Source organism: Neurospora tetrasperma (genome assembly GCF_000213175.1).
Source record: "Neurospora tetrasperma FGSC 2508 unplaced genomic scaffold NEUTE1scaffold_81, whole genome shotgun sequence".
In the NCBI taxonomy this organism is placed as follows: Eukaryota; Fungi; Ascomycota; class Sordariomycetes; order Sordariales; family Sordariaceae; genus Neurospora; species Neurospora tetrasperma.
Window position 1 is genome coordinate 5,263,247 of NW_009799179.1, and position 17,775 is coordinate 5,281,021.

At 47.2% G+C, this 17,775-nt stretch overlaps 3 protein-coding genes across 3 annotated transcripts; 2 read left to right on the top strand and 1 right to left on the bottom strand.

Annotated features, from left to right (window-relative positions):
* Positions 1-1,351: 1,351 nt before the first annotated feature.
* On the top strand, positions 1,352-4,541 carry NEUTE1DRAFT_126155 (uncharacterized protein; the record flags this gene model as incomplete). The annotated part of the gene is made up of 5 exons (XM_009858029.1): positions 1,352-1,450; positions 1,631-1,901; positions 1,965-2,522; positions 2,584-3,305; positions 3,357-4,541. The coding sequence occupies 4 exons, from the start codon at positions 1,778-1,780 to the stop codon at positions 4,320-4,322; spliced, it is 2,370 nt and encodes a 789-aa protein (XP_009856331.1).
* A 3,200-nt stretch (positions 4,542-7,741) lies between these two features.
* NEUTE1DRAFT_118888 (casein kinase II alpha subunit) lies at positions 7,742-9,796 on the top strand (the record flags this gene model as incomplete). The annotated part of the gene is made up of 5 exons (XM_009858030.1): positions 7,742-7,985; positions 8,055-8,096; positions 8,211-8,584; positions 8,656-9,075; positions 9,149-9,796. 5 exons carry the CDS (start codon positions 7,913-7,915, stop codon positions 9,248-9,250), a joined length of 1,011 nt encoding a protein of 336 aa, XP_009856332.1.
* A 422-nt stretch (positions 9,797-10,218) lies between these two features.
* Positions 10,219-14,352, bottom strand: NEUTE1DRAFT_133294 (uncharacterized protein; the record flags this gene model as incomplete). Its single annotated transcript, XM_009858031.1, has 2 exons — positions 10,219-11,124; positions 11,215-14,352. 2 exons carry the CDS (start codon positions 14,350-14,352, stop codon positions 10,264-10,266), a joined length of 3,999 nt encoding a protein of 1,332 aa, XP_009856333.1.
* Between the last annotated feature and the right edge of the window lie 3,423 nt (positions 14,353-17,775).

The following is a 17,775-nucleotide window of genomic DNA, read 5'->3' on the forward strand; positions in this document are numbered from 1 at the left end:
CGGAAGCTTGAGTTCCGGTTAGCTATGAATCCCAAAGTCTCTGCAAAGATATTTGGGCGGTCTCGCCATGATGCGACAAACGGACTGCCTCATAGCACTACCCGACCGAGTCTTTGGCTTTCCGCCACGACCCACGATGATATCAGCATGTCCAAGCTCCAGAATTGCTCAGCTTGGATGGCTTGATAGCATCTTTTTCTTGAGTACAATCAAAAGACACTAAACTTACAGAAGAAGCTCAATCACAACCTCAATCCTCAGATGAAACATTGTAGATAGAAATGAGATGACCGATCACCAAGGTCATGTACCACTCGCATCCTCGTGCATGGACAGACAGCTGCCAGCCTCGGTTCTCCGCACTTTGGAATGTCAACATTGCGTTGAACGTCAACTGTACAGGTGACAAGGGGCCCGCTCCTCAGGACTTTGAAGTCCCGGCAGGCGCCGCGCAAAACCCATTACAATCGCTTCGAGTGAATTACCAGCGGTAGCAGCTCGGGTTGTCAGTTGGTCGGTTTGGCGGTTGCCGGTTGGGAGAAGTGACTGCAGCCCATCGAACGAATGGTTGGCTACGGTGAAGGACTTGGTTGGAACGGGGGTTCACGATGTTGACTGGACGGCGCTAGAACGGGAGTTTGGGATGGGTGCCACGGTGGTGGCAGGTGCACGAGGGTGTTCCTTCCACTCCGGCGTTGAGCCACTCACAGCGGAGAACTGGATTGATGCAGCGGAAACCCCTCCATGGTCTGCGCATCGTGTGAACCCCTCTCCGCTCATGCCCCAGCACCGACCCCGAAAAGGGCCCCTCTCTGTGCCCCGCTGTGGTGGAAGCTTGTTTGCTCGGAAACAAACTGGGGGCGCAGCGCTTGTCCCAACCCTGGGATTGCTGGTTGACGGTCGGGAACGATGAAACGGCCGACAGAAGTCAATGAGAAACCAGAAGAGCGCTTCTGACGGTGGACGTGATGTTGTTCTACAAGCGCTGTCACGGCGTTTGTCGGTTGCCGTTCGGGGACAATGAAGTTGAGGACGGGAATATGGCATGATTTGATGTACACACCTACCTAGCGGGAACGCCATCAGCTTCCAGTTCTACGGTTCTCGTTCTCGTCCGTCTCACAACCGTGCCGGGCTAGCTAGCCACTTTGATGGAAATGGGTTGGAGGTTGGTACGGCATGAAAGGTAGTTGGCTGACTCTCCTTACATGTGCCGACGAACCCCCGTCCAGTATTAGCAAGAATCAGCATCATGCGGTTTCAGCTCCTTGACCTTGGAGCACTGCATTTGATAGAACTTTTCTGGTTGCCTCCGGCTTTCGATTTTCTGTTAAAGGCAAACAGAATCCATCTTTATGAAAAGTATTCACCTCCGTCCTCTTCTTCATCTGAAACCCACCGGCGGGGTTACCTCAGAACCTGTCCAGCACAGACGACAGATACACATTTGGTATGTAAAATGCAAATCCCATCATCTTTCACGTAGTGTACTACCTACAAGTAGATGGTACGCTTCCCAGGACGGCGCGGGCGAGGGCGAATTAAGGGTCGAGCTAGGGAGAGGGGAGCTTTCGCGGTGTCCACTCCGTCCCATTCACTTGCTAGGTCGGTACCTAACTTCAGCTAACAGGATGACGACGCCGACAGACCTGACCCAGCGCGACTCGACCGCCTGAAACGTACCTGGACTTTTTCCCCTTTCCCTTCTTTTCGATTGAAAACCCAAAAAAATCACCGTATAGTCAGTAAAAGCACTTATCGACCATACGAAGCCAAGATGGCGACCTTCAAACCTTATCCATTCGTTCTCGGGTTCCTCGTTATCTACCTGTTCGCCAGCCCCGCCTTGGCCTTTGGCGCCGGTAACATTGCTGGTATCTCCAAGATCGAGGGCCAAAACTGTATGTTTCAATCCACCTATATGCTTGTGCTGTTGTTAGTGGTGGTGCTAATCAAGGAAACAGGGCGCCACGGTGATATTGAAGATGCCCTCCTCAAAATCGTCATGGCCCGCGCCATGGGCGGCAAGACTTTCGACAAGCTCTCCGTTTCTCGCGTCTACTTTGGCAACTGGCTCCGCGACTATTCCCAGGCCATCGATGTCGGCACCGTCAAGGCTGTTTCCGCCGAAGCCATCCGACTGCTTCTCTGCGTTCTCGGTTTCTTGACCTTCGGTTATGGTAGCCGCGAGTTCGAAGTCACCGCCGACCGCCTGGGCTGCTATCGCCCCGAGGATCATATCGACAACCCCAAGAACTATGCCGACAACGTGGATGCTCGCGACTACGATCCCCGCCTTCGCGGCCCCGTCGACGAGGGAACTGAGCTGGCCATTGACCCCGAGACCGGCATGAAGAACTACATTGCCAATGAGAACATTGGCATCATGTCCTCCGCTGAGCATGTTCGCAAGCTCTTCTCAAAGTGCATTCGCCTGGCTCGCTCATACAAGGAGACCAATGACAAGACCGAGCTCTATGAAGCCTTGCGCCTTATGGGCACTGGATTGCATTGCTTGGAGGGTAGGAAGACAATTACGGCACCCTTTGATGACGATTGTGCCTATTGGCTAATACCTCGCAGATTACCTCGCTCACAGTAACTACACCGAGCTCGCTCTGATTGAGATGGGCGAGCGCGATGTGTTTCCTCACGTCGGCCGCGACACTAAGCTGCGCATCCCGGGCGCTCGCCACTCTGTTTATCCTGTTGTCACTGGTACTTTCGGTGGTGTTGACTTTTTGCACTCCGTGACCGGTGAACTGTCCGACAAGGTGACCCAGAGCGAAATCGAAGATCTTGAGGGAACCCTGAAGGCCGGCCGCAACGGCGATACCAGCCTTCTTCGTGACCTGTTGGACATGATCCCCGATGGCTTGATCGGCGGCGACAAGAAGAACAAGATTGACGAAATCCAGGAAAATGCCGCCAACTCGCAGCTTGAGAACATGAGCGTGTCCCCCAGAGAGCCTGAGGAGTTCACTGTTTATGTCCAGCAGGTCTACCGCCAGGTTATGCCTGTCATCGAGTTCCACGACGATCTCCTCCAGACCATCTCGAAGGCTATTGAGAAGATCCCCGTCCTCCCCAAGATCATTGAGCAGCTTGAGGAGCAGCTTTCTCTTTTCGTTTTCCAGATCATTGCTCCGGTTATCATTCCTCTTATTGACCAGGTCAAGAATGAGCTTGCCACTGGCTCCACCGAGATTATCAACAGCAGCAAGAACGAGCAACTCGTTGTTTTCGATGATGACAGCTGCACGGACCCTACCCACTCCATGTTGGCCAAGGACCATTTCTCCAACGTGAGTTCGCTGAGCTGACCCGTGGCTCGATATCTGACTGACTTGGTTTAGATCCTCAACGAAGTTGCCGGTCGCACCGCCTCCAAGGTAGTCAGCTGGGTTGTGCCTCAGCTGATGGACGCCTGGGACGACGATAGCGTTGATGTTGACCAACTTCTGAACAGAATCATATACGGCGTTCTTCATCACCCCGCCCAGCGTGACATGGGCGAGGATGGTGCCCGGGAAGGTCGCCAGATGATGTTCTCCTCCGTCGAGGAGTGGTGGAATGACCTGGGCGAGGACGCTCGTGAGGAGTACCGCCAGAAGCTCAGCCGCGATGGCGTGCTGAACGGCGAGAATCATAAGGAAGGCGTCCAGGACTGCGGTCACGGCTGCGGCAAGCCCCTGGGCATGCACAAGAACTTCAAGAACGAGGCGCCTGAGACCATGGAGGATCGGATCGCCGCCGCCGCCGCCAACCAGATTATGGGCGGCGTCAAGCAGGGCTTCTCGGAGTTCCTTAGCGGCCAGGCCAACAACAACCAGGGCAATCTCCTCGGCGCGGTCGCCGGCGGCATCCTAGGCGGTGGTTTCAATAACGAGGCGACCAGCGCTTATCGTTCCAGCGGCTACACGCCCGATGGCGGATACTCGGAGACCACGACCGAGTACGGTTACGATGGCAACCGCTACGGCCAAGCCGAGTACACCGAGACGCGGTACGATGACGGTAGCCAGCGCCAGGAGTATAGTCGCTATGAACAGGACGACAATGGCTATGAGGACCGCCGATACCGCCGCGATGATGACGAGTACCGCGAGGAGCGCAGGTACCGTCGCGATGACGAGGAGGAGTATGGTGGCGGAGGCGGATACTCCCGTCGCCACGAGGACGAGGATCTGGCGTACCCCGATCCGGAGCGTCCCTCGAGCCCCAGTCTCCTGGATAGGATTGCCCAGCGGGCTAAGGACGCGTTCGAGGAGAGAAGGAGGGAGTACGAGAGCGGAGAGCGTGAGCGTCGTTGGCCATTCTAGGGGAAGTAGGCATACGTATCGTGGAACTAGCGCCCGCTGGATAGGGAGGATTTGGGAACTTACAATGACGACGATGATTGACCAAGAGAGTCAAGTCATTTGGAGATATTTCACACTTGAGGGAGGAAGGAAGAGTGAGAATGAGGCTACGATACTGGCAATGCGAAGCTATCGAAGTTACGAGCTATGATGATAACCAATTTGAGATTCCCCCTTGTACCCTACTGCTTCATTGTGAATGAGCCGTAGCTTTCCGGCTGAGGTATGCGCTGCTCTTGCCTCGATCTGATGCGATGAGTGTATCGAGGGCTTACGTTGAGGCACATATTTCCTCTTCAACTGGCTTATCTGTTGGTTGCAGTTAACTGCACTCTGGCGTCAATTTGCAGTGCTTCTTGTCATCGCTGACTTGCTGTTGATGTCCCTCGGCTTACAGGTCCTCCGTTTCTTTTAGTATCTATGCGACAGCGAAAGAATGGTGCTTCAGAAACGAGGCGGATACCACAACGAGGCGTATTACTAAGTGTCCAAGTAGGAGTGACTTGGCGGACGATGGGTTAAACCTGGGCTTTGTTTACTTTCCCCTTTTTTTTCATGACATTCCAAGTGGATAATGCCAACTCGGACTGCCCAACTAAGTATCTGATCACGACAGAAGGCAGGATGCGTATGTGAATACTTGTCGGTTGAAAAGTTTCATCGTGTATAACGGGGCTTTCTTGGGGGGTTTTGAGGTTCACGAGTAGAGGTGAATACCTAGGTGGAAGAGTCAGTTGTCGTAGGTTTGGAGAGGAAGGACTGGAACGAGTTGCTCCGTGAGTAGGTTGGAACGAGGTTTAACTCGCCAACTCGAATCTTCTAGACCTACCTTATATACTAATTTCCCGACTTTCAGTTTAGTTCTGGGGTGTCATTTTTCTGACATCACGTTCAATATAGTCCTCTCGAGGCTACCCCCAGAGTCAAAGGGCATATCGGACTTAAAAAAGGAAGGTATTGTTATGCTCAAGGCAACTGATCAAGTTCCCCTGTTTACACCTAGTATGTGATAGTTCGTTACCATGATCAACATCGATTGTTAGTTATCCATACTCACTAATATATCAAAGACCGCTACTAAAAGACTACATGAGTTAATCTCTGCCACAATTTGTCATTTCATCCTTCCATCAAACCATACCCACCACCCACCACCAACACTCAACTCAGGCTTCAAACCTCAAAGAAGCTCAATAGCCTCCATCGTCTGCGAAATCATCCACCTCATCAAGCCACTCGTGCTCTGATTTCCAAAAGCCATCTCCGCCTCATCCGGTCCCGGTTTCTCGACCACATACACCCCCACCCTCGAAACCTTGCCCCATAGCCTTCATATAAAGCTGATGCGCATCGTCATCCAACCCCGGATCAATCCCTTTGTTAATCATGGCATGATACGCTTTCTGGAAGACGGACGGATGGCTCTCTGAGATCCCGACATGTCGGTTTGCGTGATCTCACCCAGTTACCACTCACTGCCACTGTAATTGTCCTGAGACCAAACATTAGGATATTTCTAGTGACCAGAAGTATCAGGTGTACCTATGACGCAGTGGTAGATGCGAGGTTATCAAAATCGTATCCGGTGTGAGAATGCGAATATATGGGCGTTACTATATTTCCACCATCATTAAAAGGGTCGAACTTCACATGGATTAGCTACCTATCCAGCTTCTCACAGCGGTATGTTTTCGAATAGAAGGGCTTAAAAGGTGCAGAGGGAACGAAATGATATCACATGGCTGGGTTGTTGGGCAACGCAAGGAGCGAGACAATTCCAGTTCTTGGATCTCTAGTTGAAGATCGAGGCATTAATCAACGTCTTTTCACACCAAACATAAAAAATGCGGTGCTATGCCGGTAGGGCCTCCGAAATAAGGGTTGAACGTGGAGGCTGCGACCAAGGCAATTCACTCCAGGAGCGGCGGATACTGTCAGACAGTGTCGTCAAGGAAGGGTTTGGAGATATTCAGGTCGACAGACTTAACGAATTTAATCAAACGAAACGAAAGTCGTCCTTGCGGGGGAGGATGTTGAGATGGCAGATCGCTTGAAGTCCTTCTAACCTCCCCAAGGGGTACCACCTTTATATGTATGATTGCGCCATGTTGCATTTAGCTCCGTGGCTCTCTGTCACCTTCGTGATGGTCCTTCGTGTAGGCATGGTGTAGGGCTGTGTCTTGCTGTGCTTGCCAAGTGGACATCGAATAGGCATCGCCCGGGTGAGGATTCGGGATGCCCCTTCCTTGCCTTCGGATGCCCGTATCAAACTCGGTCGGAAGGTTTGGAAGGATTCCTGATGAGCATGAAGTTGTGTAAACAAATGGATAGCAGTGACTGTCGGGGCGTTGGGGTACCGAGGCTCGCGAGGGTGTTTACTGGCTGAAAAGGTCAATAACGGCAACTACATAACCAGGCGAACCAGATTGCCGGAGAGCATACACGCGCTGCAACTCTACGGTGGTGTATGGTGATAGATTTGATGCTCGAAAGAAGATCCCCGGGTAACTCCATAGAAATGGGCAGGTATGGCCTGGCAATGTGGTGTTGTATCTACCTTTCGTTTCTTCAGGTCGTTATTCTGAGACTGAAATTTCAAGATCGATGGACAAGAATAATCCTTAGTGAAAGACTTGGAAGCCGCTCATGAGGGTGACGGTTACTTACCCTGTCATAGAGTTCACTGTAAGGGAAGGTGTAGACAATACGAACTTACCTGCCTAGCCACTCATCCCTTTGAAGTTGAGGCAGTTGGCAGTCATACTTTCCCGTCTGTTTGCGTTAACATTTCTCGGTTGGTGCGTCTTGAGACAGAAGCTGGAGATCCTTCATGACAACCGGAACGAGTGACCGGTGAATGTTTCCGCGTTTCCTGGATCTTCTTGCTGTGGGGTGATATACGTTGAGTTAGCTGAATAGATGTTCTAGCCCAGCCCTAGAAGTAGGTCCGTCTCGATCCCATCCATCATATGTTCAATGTATGATGTACATTGCATAGAGGTAGAGGTAAGTATAAGCATACCGTAGGACCCGCTGCTCCACAACACATATGAGCATGGGCGAGATACCGTGCTGTTAAAACGATAGGTTGCCTCGGTTGTCAGGGCAGCTTTGCACTTGCCAGGCATAACATCGCCCACTTTCCTCACAAGGCTCCATTTTAGGGACACAAGGGTCCGAACAAGGATCGCGTGCCGGTGACGGACCAACCAGAACCCCTCACAGTAGACCCCAGCAAAGCCTAGCAAAAGCCTAACAAAATCCTAGCCTAGCGGCAAAGGCTCCCTGCGAACTGAATGCGTCTTGCGCAGCCCGCGTCTGGCCCCAGGTATCCAACGTCCATCATCGCTGACGGCCAACGGCATTGCATTCTCCATCCCACCATCTGATCCTATCCACCCGACTGCAATCCGTCTTCAACTGTCCCTCTCCTCCGGCTCGCGCCATCGCAGGTCCCAATCCGAGCCGTCACCATTTCTCTAGCAACAACCTCGTTCTGGGCTGCCAGCGCGCAATCGAGCGTGCTCGCCTTTCCCAACACCACCGCAAACATGGCTCGTGTCTACGCCGACGTCAACCAGAATATGCCCCGCGCATACTGGGACTACGACTCTGTTAACATTAGTGAGCTTCAATCACCCTATCGACACGCAAGATTTTTTTTATACCTTACTGACTGCTTTACGCGCATAGGCTGGGGTGTTCTCGAGAACTACGAGGTCGTTCGGAAGATTGGTATGTGCCATGCGCCCCCTTCCTCAATGTTGCAAAAAAAAAAAAAGAAAAAAAAAAAAAAAAAAAAAAAAAAATAAGCAAGCGCCGAATCTAACAGCCAACCCACTTGTACAGGCAGAGGAAAATATTCCGAGGTGTTCGAGGGCATCAACGTGGTTAACTACCAAAAATGCGTCATCAAGGTGTTGAAGCCCGTCAAGAAGAAGAAGATCAAGAGAGAGATCAAGATTCTCCAGAACCTGGCGGGTGGCCCCAACATCGTCGCCCTGCTCGACGTTGTGAGGGATAGCCAGAGCAAGACCCCCTCGCTCATCTTCGAATACGTCAACAACACCGAGTTCCGCACCCTGTACCCCAGGTTCAACGACTTCGACGTCCGCTACTACATCTTCGAGCTCCTCAAGGCCCTCGACTTCTGTCACAGCAAGGGCATCATGCACCGCGATGTGAAGCCTCATAACGTTATGATCGATCATGAGAACAGAAAGGCAAGTTTTGAAAATCTCAGGAATGAAGCGCGCATCAGCTTCGAGCTAACACATTCTCTTGCTTGTCACAGCTTCGCCTTATCGACTGGGGTCTCGCTGAGTTCTACCATCCCGGCACCGAGTATAATGTCCGGGTCGCCTCTCGCTACTTCAAGGGTCCGGAGCTGCTTGTCGATTTCCAAGAATACGACTACAGCTTGGACATGTGGAGTTTGGGCGCCATGTTCGCATCTATGATCTTCCGCAAGGAGCCTTTTTTCCATGGTCAGAGCAACTCGGATCAATTAGTCAAGATTGCTAAGGTCCTCGGCACGGACGAGTTGTTCGACTACCTTGATAAGTACGAGATCGAGCTGGACGCTCAGTACGATGACATTCTCGGCCGCTTCCAGAGGAAACCCTGGCACAGCTTCATTAACGCTGAGAACCAGCGTTTCGTTTCCAACGAGGCTATTGATTTCTTGGACAAACTGCTGCGCTACGATCATAACGTATGTTTCTGCACTCGAATTTGTCTCGCTCAATACTGCTGTAACACTAGACACTGACATGATACTTTTCCAGGAACGTCTGACCGCAAAGGAGGCCATGGCCCACCCTTACTTCGCCCCTGTCCGCGACGAGGCCACACGTGCGCGGTATCTGGCCGGTGAGACCATCAACTAGACGGGAAAATCGGAGAGAAGGCCGCCTGCTCTTATAGTTCCAGCCGAAATGATCGACTTTTATATACCATTGCGCGTGTCATCCGTTACCGTCGAAGCTACTCGATTATCCAGCGTTGTTTTGCCTGCGAACCGAGGTCACAACTCGCCACGACATGGGATACCAATTTCATTCAGCGGAAAGACATGCGTTTATCAAGCGCAGGCTAGGATTTCTAGGTGCTTGGTTTAGTTGGGGCTGGGCGCTGGAGAGGGAAGGGAAGATCACAGATGAGGATGTTCAGGCAGCCAGATGGAGTAAAAGGAAGCAGGAAAGAAGTAGGTAGGAATTGCTTGGGAAACTCTCTCTTTTTTTTTCTCTTTTCTCGAAATGGATGGATGGATGGATGGAGTCGGTTTGGAGTGTTGGTTGTGATGCGTGTTTGGTGGTTAAACACAGCAACATTGGAAGTACGTTCCGAGCAAAGATTCCCTTTAGGTTTTGACGTTAAAGATTATGGTTCATGATATAGGATCATTGATGGAGAATTTTGAAGCGGTTTCCCTGCCCATTCACCTCGTTTGCCTTTTCGTGGTGTGTGACCAGATGACATATCGACAACAACATAGCACAATTGATCAATCCATGACCAGGACTTTGTTGTACGCAGTAGGATGTGTGCGCGGGAGGAAGCCACCTCGAAGCTCCTTTCAACGTTTAGAGTTCACGACCAAGTCTGTAGGATGTAGCTGATAAATAGTTGGCTAGGTAACTCGAGTGCGTAACTCCTTTTCCCAGTAAACAAATACCATACTCCAATGCCCATATCGACCATACGTACCCATTAACAATAGCACATAAGTCTACTTCAACCTAATTCCGCGACCGAAACACTGTATCGATAACACTCCCCTCCGCCACCCATAACATCTCCGAAACAACACTACACCCACGATTTCCGCAACAACCTCAATCACCTTGGCAACAAACTCACAACTCATAACACAGAAACACATACATCACACGCACAACTTCTACAAACACCCAAAACAAAAATCCCTGTCACACCTGAACCCAGCCTCACCGCACCGTCTCAGCGTCCCACCTGGCGTCTGAATCACCTCCGATCCAACAAACTCTTCTTCTCCTTCTTCTCCCTCAGCCTCAGAGCCAACACCAGTACCAGTGGGTGTCACGGCATGGGCAGTAGTTGGAGGAGAGGAAGTTGATCTTGATCTCCTCCCAACACTAATAATAGAAGAAGAAACAATCTTCGCCAAGCTAGTTGTTTTTCTTCTTATTCCACCACCACCACCACCAGCAGCTGGAGGAGGAGGAGGAGGAGGAGGAGGTTTTTTGCGAGATGGAGTCCGGAGGAGGAGCGAAGCCAAAGGGGTAGTAGTAGATGCAGCAGCTGTCTTTTTCGTTCTTGTTGTTGTTGCTGTTGCTGTTGCGGTGCTGCTAGTGGGTTTAACAACCCCCTTCTTCGAGATGCCTGATGGTGTGCCGCCGCCAAAATCAAGAGTGAGTTCGTCTTCGTCGTCTGTGTCAGAGGAGATGAGAGAGAGGATGGTGGTGTTGTTGTTGCCCAGAAGAGATTTGGTGGATTTGGTTGTGCCAGGGGTTTGGACTTGGCTTTGTTTTTGGAAGGTGCCAGTGAGGGTCGTCCTTGTTCTTGAGGATGCCATAGGGGCGGTGGTGGTGGTAGTGCGTGTAATGGTGGAGGGTGTTTGGACCTTTCTCCTGCCTGGTTGTGATACCGAGGCGGAGCCTGTTTTAGTCTTGACCTTGGTGGTTGTGGTGACTGTTGCTGTGGGGAGGGAAGCGGCAGAGCTTGGGCGTCCGCCGCGTCTTGACCTTGTTTTCACAGGGGTTGTTGGTTGTTCTGGTTCCTTCTGTGGTTGAATGGCTTCAATGTTTGGTTCTTGTTCCTGCGGCGGAGGCGAAGCTCAGGTGGGTGGCATCCGTTCAGAAGGGATGAGGACTTCCAAAAGCGTCTCTGCTCGTGGCTCCGGTGGTGATGGTTCGTGGCCGAGTATTATCGATTCAGGTTTAGGCGACCAAAACCGTTGACGGGCTATTGCCTCCTCAAGGAAGCTGTTCTCCAAGAGTTCTTGATCAGGAGCCAAGGTCTCTGTCAACTTGGAAGACGCAGGAATGGTCGCAGTCAAGGTTAGGCTAGCTGGGCTTCCAGCCTTATGCTCATCTACAGACTCGGGTTCGGGTGTGCCTTGTGGACTCTCTTGAATGACAAGAGACTCATCTTCGTGCTGGGACATCGTAGCCGTTGCATGTTGCGGCGTAGTCGACTCTGCAATTGTGATATCCGAATCCCGCCTTCCCCTTGATAACCTCAAACTCTGTCTCTTCGGCCGAGTAGACGCTAAAGCGGTAATAATAGGAACCGGCTCGGATGGCTTTTCTGTCACGGCAGGTGTACTCGTTGCCACCTCTGAGGCGGTTACGCTCAAATCTATCGGAGTTTTGGGTTTCCTTCCCCGCCTAGCCTTGATAACTTGAACAGGCTTGGGCAGTGAAGGTCCTTCGCTGTTGGTGTTGGTCTTGTCGAGAAGTGCGGAGCCTGCTGATGGCGTCTGGCGAGCAGTCTGTGTGATGACAATTGCTGAGATGATTGGAAGTTCCTCCATCGGTAGCTCCGCTTCCAAAGTAGCTTGAGATTCAGTGGACTGACTATTGCGATCAAAGGACGACGCTGGTGTGGGTATCCCGAATTCTTTTACGTTAGATTTTTCCGCGGGTTTGGGCTTGGGGTTGGGTTGAATGGGTTCAGTTCGTCGAACTCTCGCTTTTGGTATGGCTGGCTCATCTTCGTCAGAGAAGGCATATGCCGAGTCAACAACGTTCCTAGTAAAGACCTCATGTGACAGATCGTTCAATGGGGGGCTTCGTTCTTCGACAGCCTCTGTTTGAGTTTCATGGTCACCATGAACTTGAGGTTTGGCAACGCCATTCCTCGCCATCTCCTCTACTGTCAATGTGTTGGTAGTTTCTGGTCCTATTTCCATTGCTGGGACTTCTGGTATCAGATTGTCGTCATCGACAACAACTTGGAAGGCCTTAGGGTCCAAGCTACCATCCACCGGTATCTCGACCCAAAGTTGCTGGTTGCTTGGCTTTGTGACAAGTGCGCCGCGGCTGGGGCTGTAGTATTTCAAGGTAGTATTCGCGTTTGTTACTCCATTAAAGAGAGACTGCTCATATCTCGACGCAACTTGTTTCCTTGAAGACCGCTTGGCCTCAGCTGGAGAAGACTGGTCTCGCATCGAGAGTCGCCTCTTCCTTCTCGCCGTCCTGGAATCCGCAGAACTCGGTATCTCTGGAAGATCGTGATTTACTGACTTAGTGACCGTTGCTGAGATGCTTGCAGACTGGTCTCCATCGCCCTTAGCGGAAGGAGGCTCGATTTCGGCAATGGCACCTTCGTCGATAGAAGTCTTCTCCACAGCTGATTCTCTTGCAATAGTCTCTTGAACATAGGGCTGCCCGGGGCCATTTTGAACTGTCAAAGAGGATTGAATCTCAACGACAAGTTCAGTCCCGACTGAAGGCTGCTCAACTGTAGGAGCTAGCGCGGGCCGGTTGCTATCACTCGCTGAGGGATTGCTGCTTGGCCCCCCAAAATGTTGTTCCCTTGTTGAAACCCTCGATGGAGTCTGCCTCTTCAATGTCTTTTGACCCGTGCCAACAGCATGGTCCTCGACAACAGGGGCCTCGACCCTGGGTTTTTCAACAGAAACCTGGCCAGACCCCTTTTCAATACTAGGTTCGTGCTCAACGATAGGACGAGTCTCAAATTCAAGCTCTGCAAAAGACTCTTTCGCCGCGGAAACAGGATCAGATTTTACAAGGCTCGCCCTCAATAAATCAGCGCTCTGCTTTAAAGATGCTTTTTCACTTGTTGGTGTCTTTGTATTTGGCGTCCTTCTTCTTTTCACCGCTCCAGTATTTCTCACAACAGAGAATTGACCTTCGATAGCTGACTTCTCAGCAACTGGCGTCTGCTTGACAGCAGGCTGTGTGTCAGTAACGGGTTGAGTGTCAGCCGAGGGACTGTCAACTACAGGAGACCCAGCGATCTGTATGCCAGATTCGTCCATCAGACTAGCGATACGTTCTTTAATAGCCTTCGTTTTCACTGGCGTCTTTTTTGCTGGTGTCTTCCTCTTGGTGTTCTTCTTTTTCTCTCCATCTGCCATCGCAACATCAGAATTGTCAACTGACTTTGGTGTCGAAGTAGCAGCGAATGTCTTTAGCTGGTGATTGGCCGGGGAAGAGACGTTAGATGGAGGACGAAAGGGCGCCAGCTTCTTGTTGATCACCGGAGTGTTCTCGGTCGCTTTGGTGGCTCCAGTGGTAGAAACATCTAGTAAAATGTCATCATCATCCTCAGCCTCCTGATCATGATTAGTCCTGGCAGCAAGTTGTTGCACCTTGGCGACTGTCTTGAACCTGGATTGGGTGCCAGGAGTCCAGAACCCTCCCCAGGAAACCGGCGGAGGTAGGTCAGGTGCTCTCCAAGCAGGATCGATCGAAGCGCTTGCAGAACTGAATGCACCGAACGGCATTGGGGGCGATTGGAATTGCGTTTGTACGGGGTACATCGTGTTCGACAGTAGCGGAGGTCCTCCTGGAAAGGAGTTGTAACCCGGACCGAACGCGCCGAAAGGTGATGGCGGCGCCATGGAAGGCAGAGGTCGCGGAACGGTTTGCAATGCAGTCGCATTCTTTTTGCTTTCTTGTCCGTGTGATGTCGTCTCCTTCTCGTTTCCCGACTCGGATTCAGATTCGTCATCATCATCGCTCTCGACACCAATTGTCGCCGTTTTCAGAGACTTGATGTGGCCGTTGTCGACAACAATTGCGCCAGTCCTCAGATCGATTTCGTCGCCAATGCCGTCAAAGTCTTTCCCATACTTTTCGAAGATGTTCTCAAAAGCTGACTTTAACTTGAAGGCAGCAAATGATCGGGCCTGTTCGAGTTGGTAGCCTGGGTCTCGTAGCTGGTTGACCTCCTCGGGCTGGTGGTTGAGCTCATCGCCAACAATCTCTTCATCGTCGAAGGGCGCAGGGCCAGTTCGCGATCGTTTGGTCGGTCGTTCCATCGAGTCGAGCTGTCGAAGTGATTTGCGCTCGGGCAGTTCGGAGCTCTACTACCGATGTTTCGATACTGGATGGACATCCATCTGGTGTAGGGGTAGAGTTTCGTGAGGATCGGGTATTGGGACAATGAAGGAACAGTGGTTGGCAAAGAAGAGGTTCCGACGCGCACACAAAGTATTGTCGCGTAAATTACTTTGGTCGCAGATGGAGGTTGCGACTACCTACTGTGCCTTGCAATCACGGTGTCAGTCCCCACTTTTAATAGAGCCGCCAGCTACACACACATGCATGAAAATCGATATACCAGAACTTCAAGAGCCATAACTCTGTCAATTTGTACTCGATTTGCACCCAAATTTAACATTTCTAGTCAGCATTTAACTAGGAGAAGATCGTATATAATTGCAGCAATACCTCATTATACTAATGAATAGTAGCGGTAAATAATATATATAATATTGGTTGTTAGCGAGTATCTTTATAAAATTGTGTATATTATTAGGTTGAGTAAACGGTAAGTTTGGCAGTTAAAAAAGAATTATAATTTTATCAAGTAGCTATATAATTAATTTCGCACTCCCTTTAATGCTACTATACTAGTTCCTTAGGCTATAGAGGTTAGTATAGTTGATTGTAGATGAGAGTTTATAATAGTATTTAATTTACGATAATATAGGAAGTATTCGAACTCCTTCAATATAAATCCGACTTATACTTCGATAAAATATAGTACTTTCTAACTAACGAATTAGATATATACGTATCGATGAGTATAATATCGAGATATTTAAAATCTTCTGAGTAGAGTAATAAGAAGATAGTTTATAAAATTTCCTAATATAATAAACTGTTATAGTTAGATTAATTAAAGAAGGTTTCGAAGTTTTTTATAGAGATATATATTTTTTGTAATAAATTTAGTATAAATAAAAGAGACGGTGCGTAATATATAGGGTAGGCGCTAAATGGTATATTTCTATAGTTAGAGAATACTTTAATAAAGGGGAAGCGGTTCTATTTATTACTAGCATTGACTATAAATAGCCTTATTAATATAATATATTATAAGGGAGTAATAAATACGGATAGTTTTATTAGGTAGTTAGAGGAGGAGATACTCCCCAAAATAAATCCCTTCCCCACCCAGTATAATATACTAGTAATAAATAACGCATTGTAATATAAATATTCCTCTATTAAAGTTATATATATTAATAGAGGGATACTACTCTAGTTTTTACTACTATACTTATTAGATTTTAACCCTATCGAGGTATACTTTAATAATATAAAAGCGTATATATAGCGGTAATACTAGTAGGCTAGCGGTAATTGGTTAAAAGAGAGCGAGTTTAAGAGTTTTTTTGAAGGAGTAGTATATATAGTAGGGTAGGGAGTTACTACTATACGAGGATACTACCACCAAGTATATATACTATATAATAAGCTTAATAAAGCGAGTAAACCGAAGGATTATATTGTATTATATAGGGATTAATTATATGAATTAAAAATAATAGGGATAATAGTATAAAATATTGAGTAATATATTAAATATAGCATATTAAATATAAGAGTAATAGAGTACAATTAAATACCTAATCTAATAATATAAGTCGAATAAATAAAAAATAATAAAATATCGCAATTATAGTATAAATCCCCTAAAAAAGCTATAATTTATTAGTATAACAATTATTTATATAATAATCCAACATATATATACCCCTCTATTACTCGTATAATCCCACTCTTTAATTTTCATATTTATTATATCTCGTTATTATTATTATTATTATTATTATTATTATCATCCGGCTCGCTAGTAGTTAGGTTAGGGTTATAATCGAGTAGGCTATTGTCTAAATTAAACTCCTTATTGTATATAAAATTATTATATATACGGTCGTTAGTATTATTGAAGTTGGAGGGGGCGTAATACTCTTTATAATCTTACTACAACGAATCCAGCGGGTTAGTATTTATATAATATAGTAGTTAATTATATATATAATTGCTAGTAAATAGCAATTTACTCTATAGTTGAGATTCGAATATATTAGAATTTATAGTTTGGGGTAGCGGCGGCGGCGGCAGTACTAGAATTCTTAGTAGTGGGGATAACGACCGTTATATATAATTTCGTTTGAAATAGAGGTAATCTTTAATTACCTTTTTAATTACAGTATATATACCTTCGTTTATTCTATAGGAGAAATACTACTTTATAAGGAGATTATATATTTAATAGAGAATTAACCGCCCGGTAATAAAGGATTTTTAGATACTATAGAGTAAGTCCTTTAATATATTATTTTCACCCAATTTAAGCGTATATTTAAAAATAAATTACTCTATAAAATTAGTAACAAAGGAATTAGATAATCGGTTTAGTAGTAAAGAGGGTAGAGGAGAGGAAGGTTGAGGGTTACTATTATTAATACGAAACGTACCGGTATAAGAAGTATTAGTATAAGAAGTACTAGTACTAATATTATATAAAGTAGGTAAGATAGGTAAAGTAGGCTCAAACGCTAGCCTAGTATTCGTTTTACCTATACTTATACTTTTATACTTAGTAAATAGAAGTACTAACGGTACAGCGGACGGTACTCTAGTATTATTATTATTATTAATAACCCTATAAGTATTACTATTAGTTTAATAATTATTATAAAGGTTAAAGTTAAAGACTTAAGGCATTAGTAAGAAGCTTCTTCTACCGCTACTACGTTTCGTACCCGGGAGAGTATATAGTATAAATGGTTAGAATTACTAGTAATTTAACTACTTAATTATCAGCCTACCAGGTTAAAAAACCAATTACTATTAAATCGAACTAAACTACTATAATATTATATTAGCTAGGCGTTAATTAATTATAGTTCGCTTATTAGTAATAGCGCCCGCCTATTTAATAAAATCCTTTACTATTAATAGAAAATAGTACTTTTAATTAGGAAAGATATAGTACTAGTAATATTCTTATCACTTATAATAATTCTTATACTCGCACCCAATCTTATAACCCTACGTTTTAATTAAATTATTATATAATAAATATAATAACTTTCTACCTTACTACTAGGCTTCGCGCTTAGTATTATAGCAGTTCTTTAATTCGAATAATATTATATTAATTATTAATTAACGATTAGAACTAGTTGCTTTTAATTATCTAGAAGCATTAACCGGCGCGGCGATAGTTAAAGGAATAGGTATAGAAGGCTAACGGGAATATTAGCGAAACTCGATGAAAGATTTAAGTTTTAACTATAAAAAAATACTATAATTAATTAACCGTTCTATAAATAAAGTAACGCGAATTAGGGTAGGCGTATTAAAGATAGAAATAGTATTGGGCTATAGTAATTTACTAATAATTTGTACGTAAATAGTAATTACAATGAAATATTATTCTATTA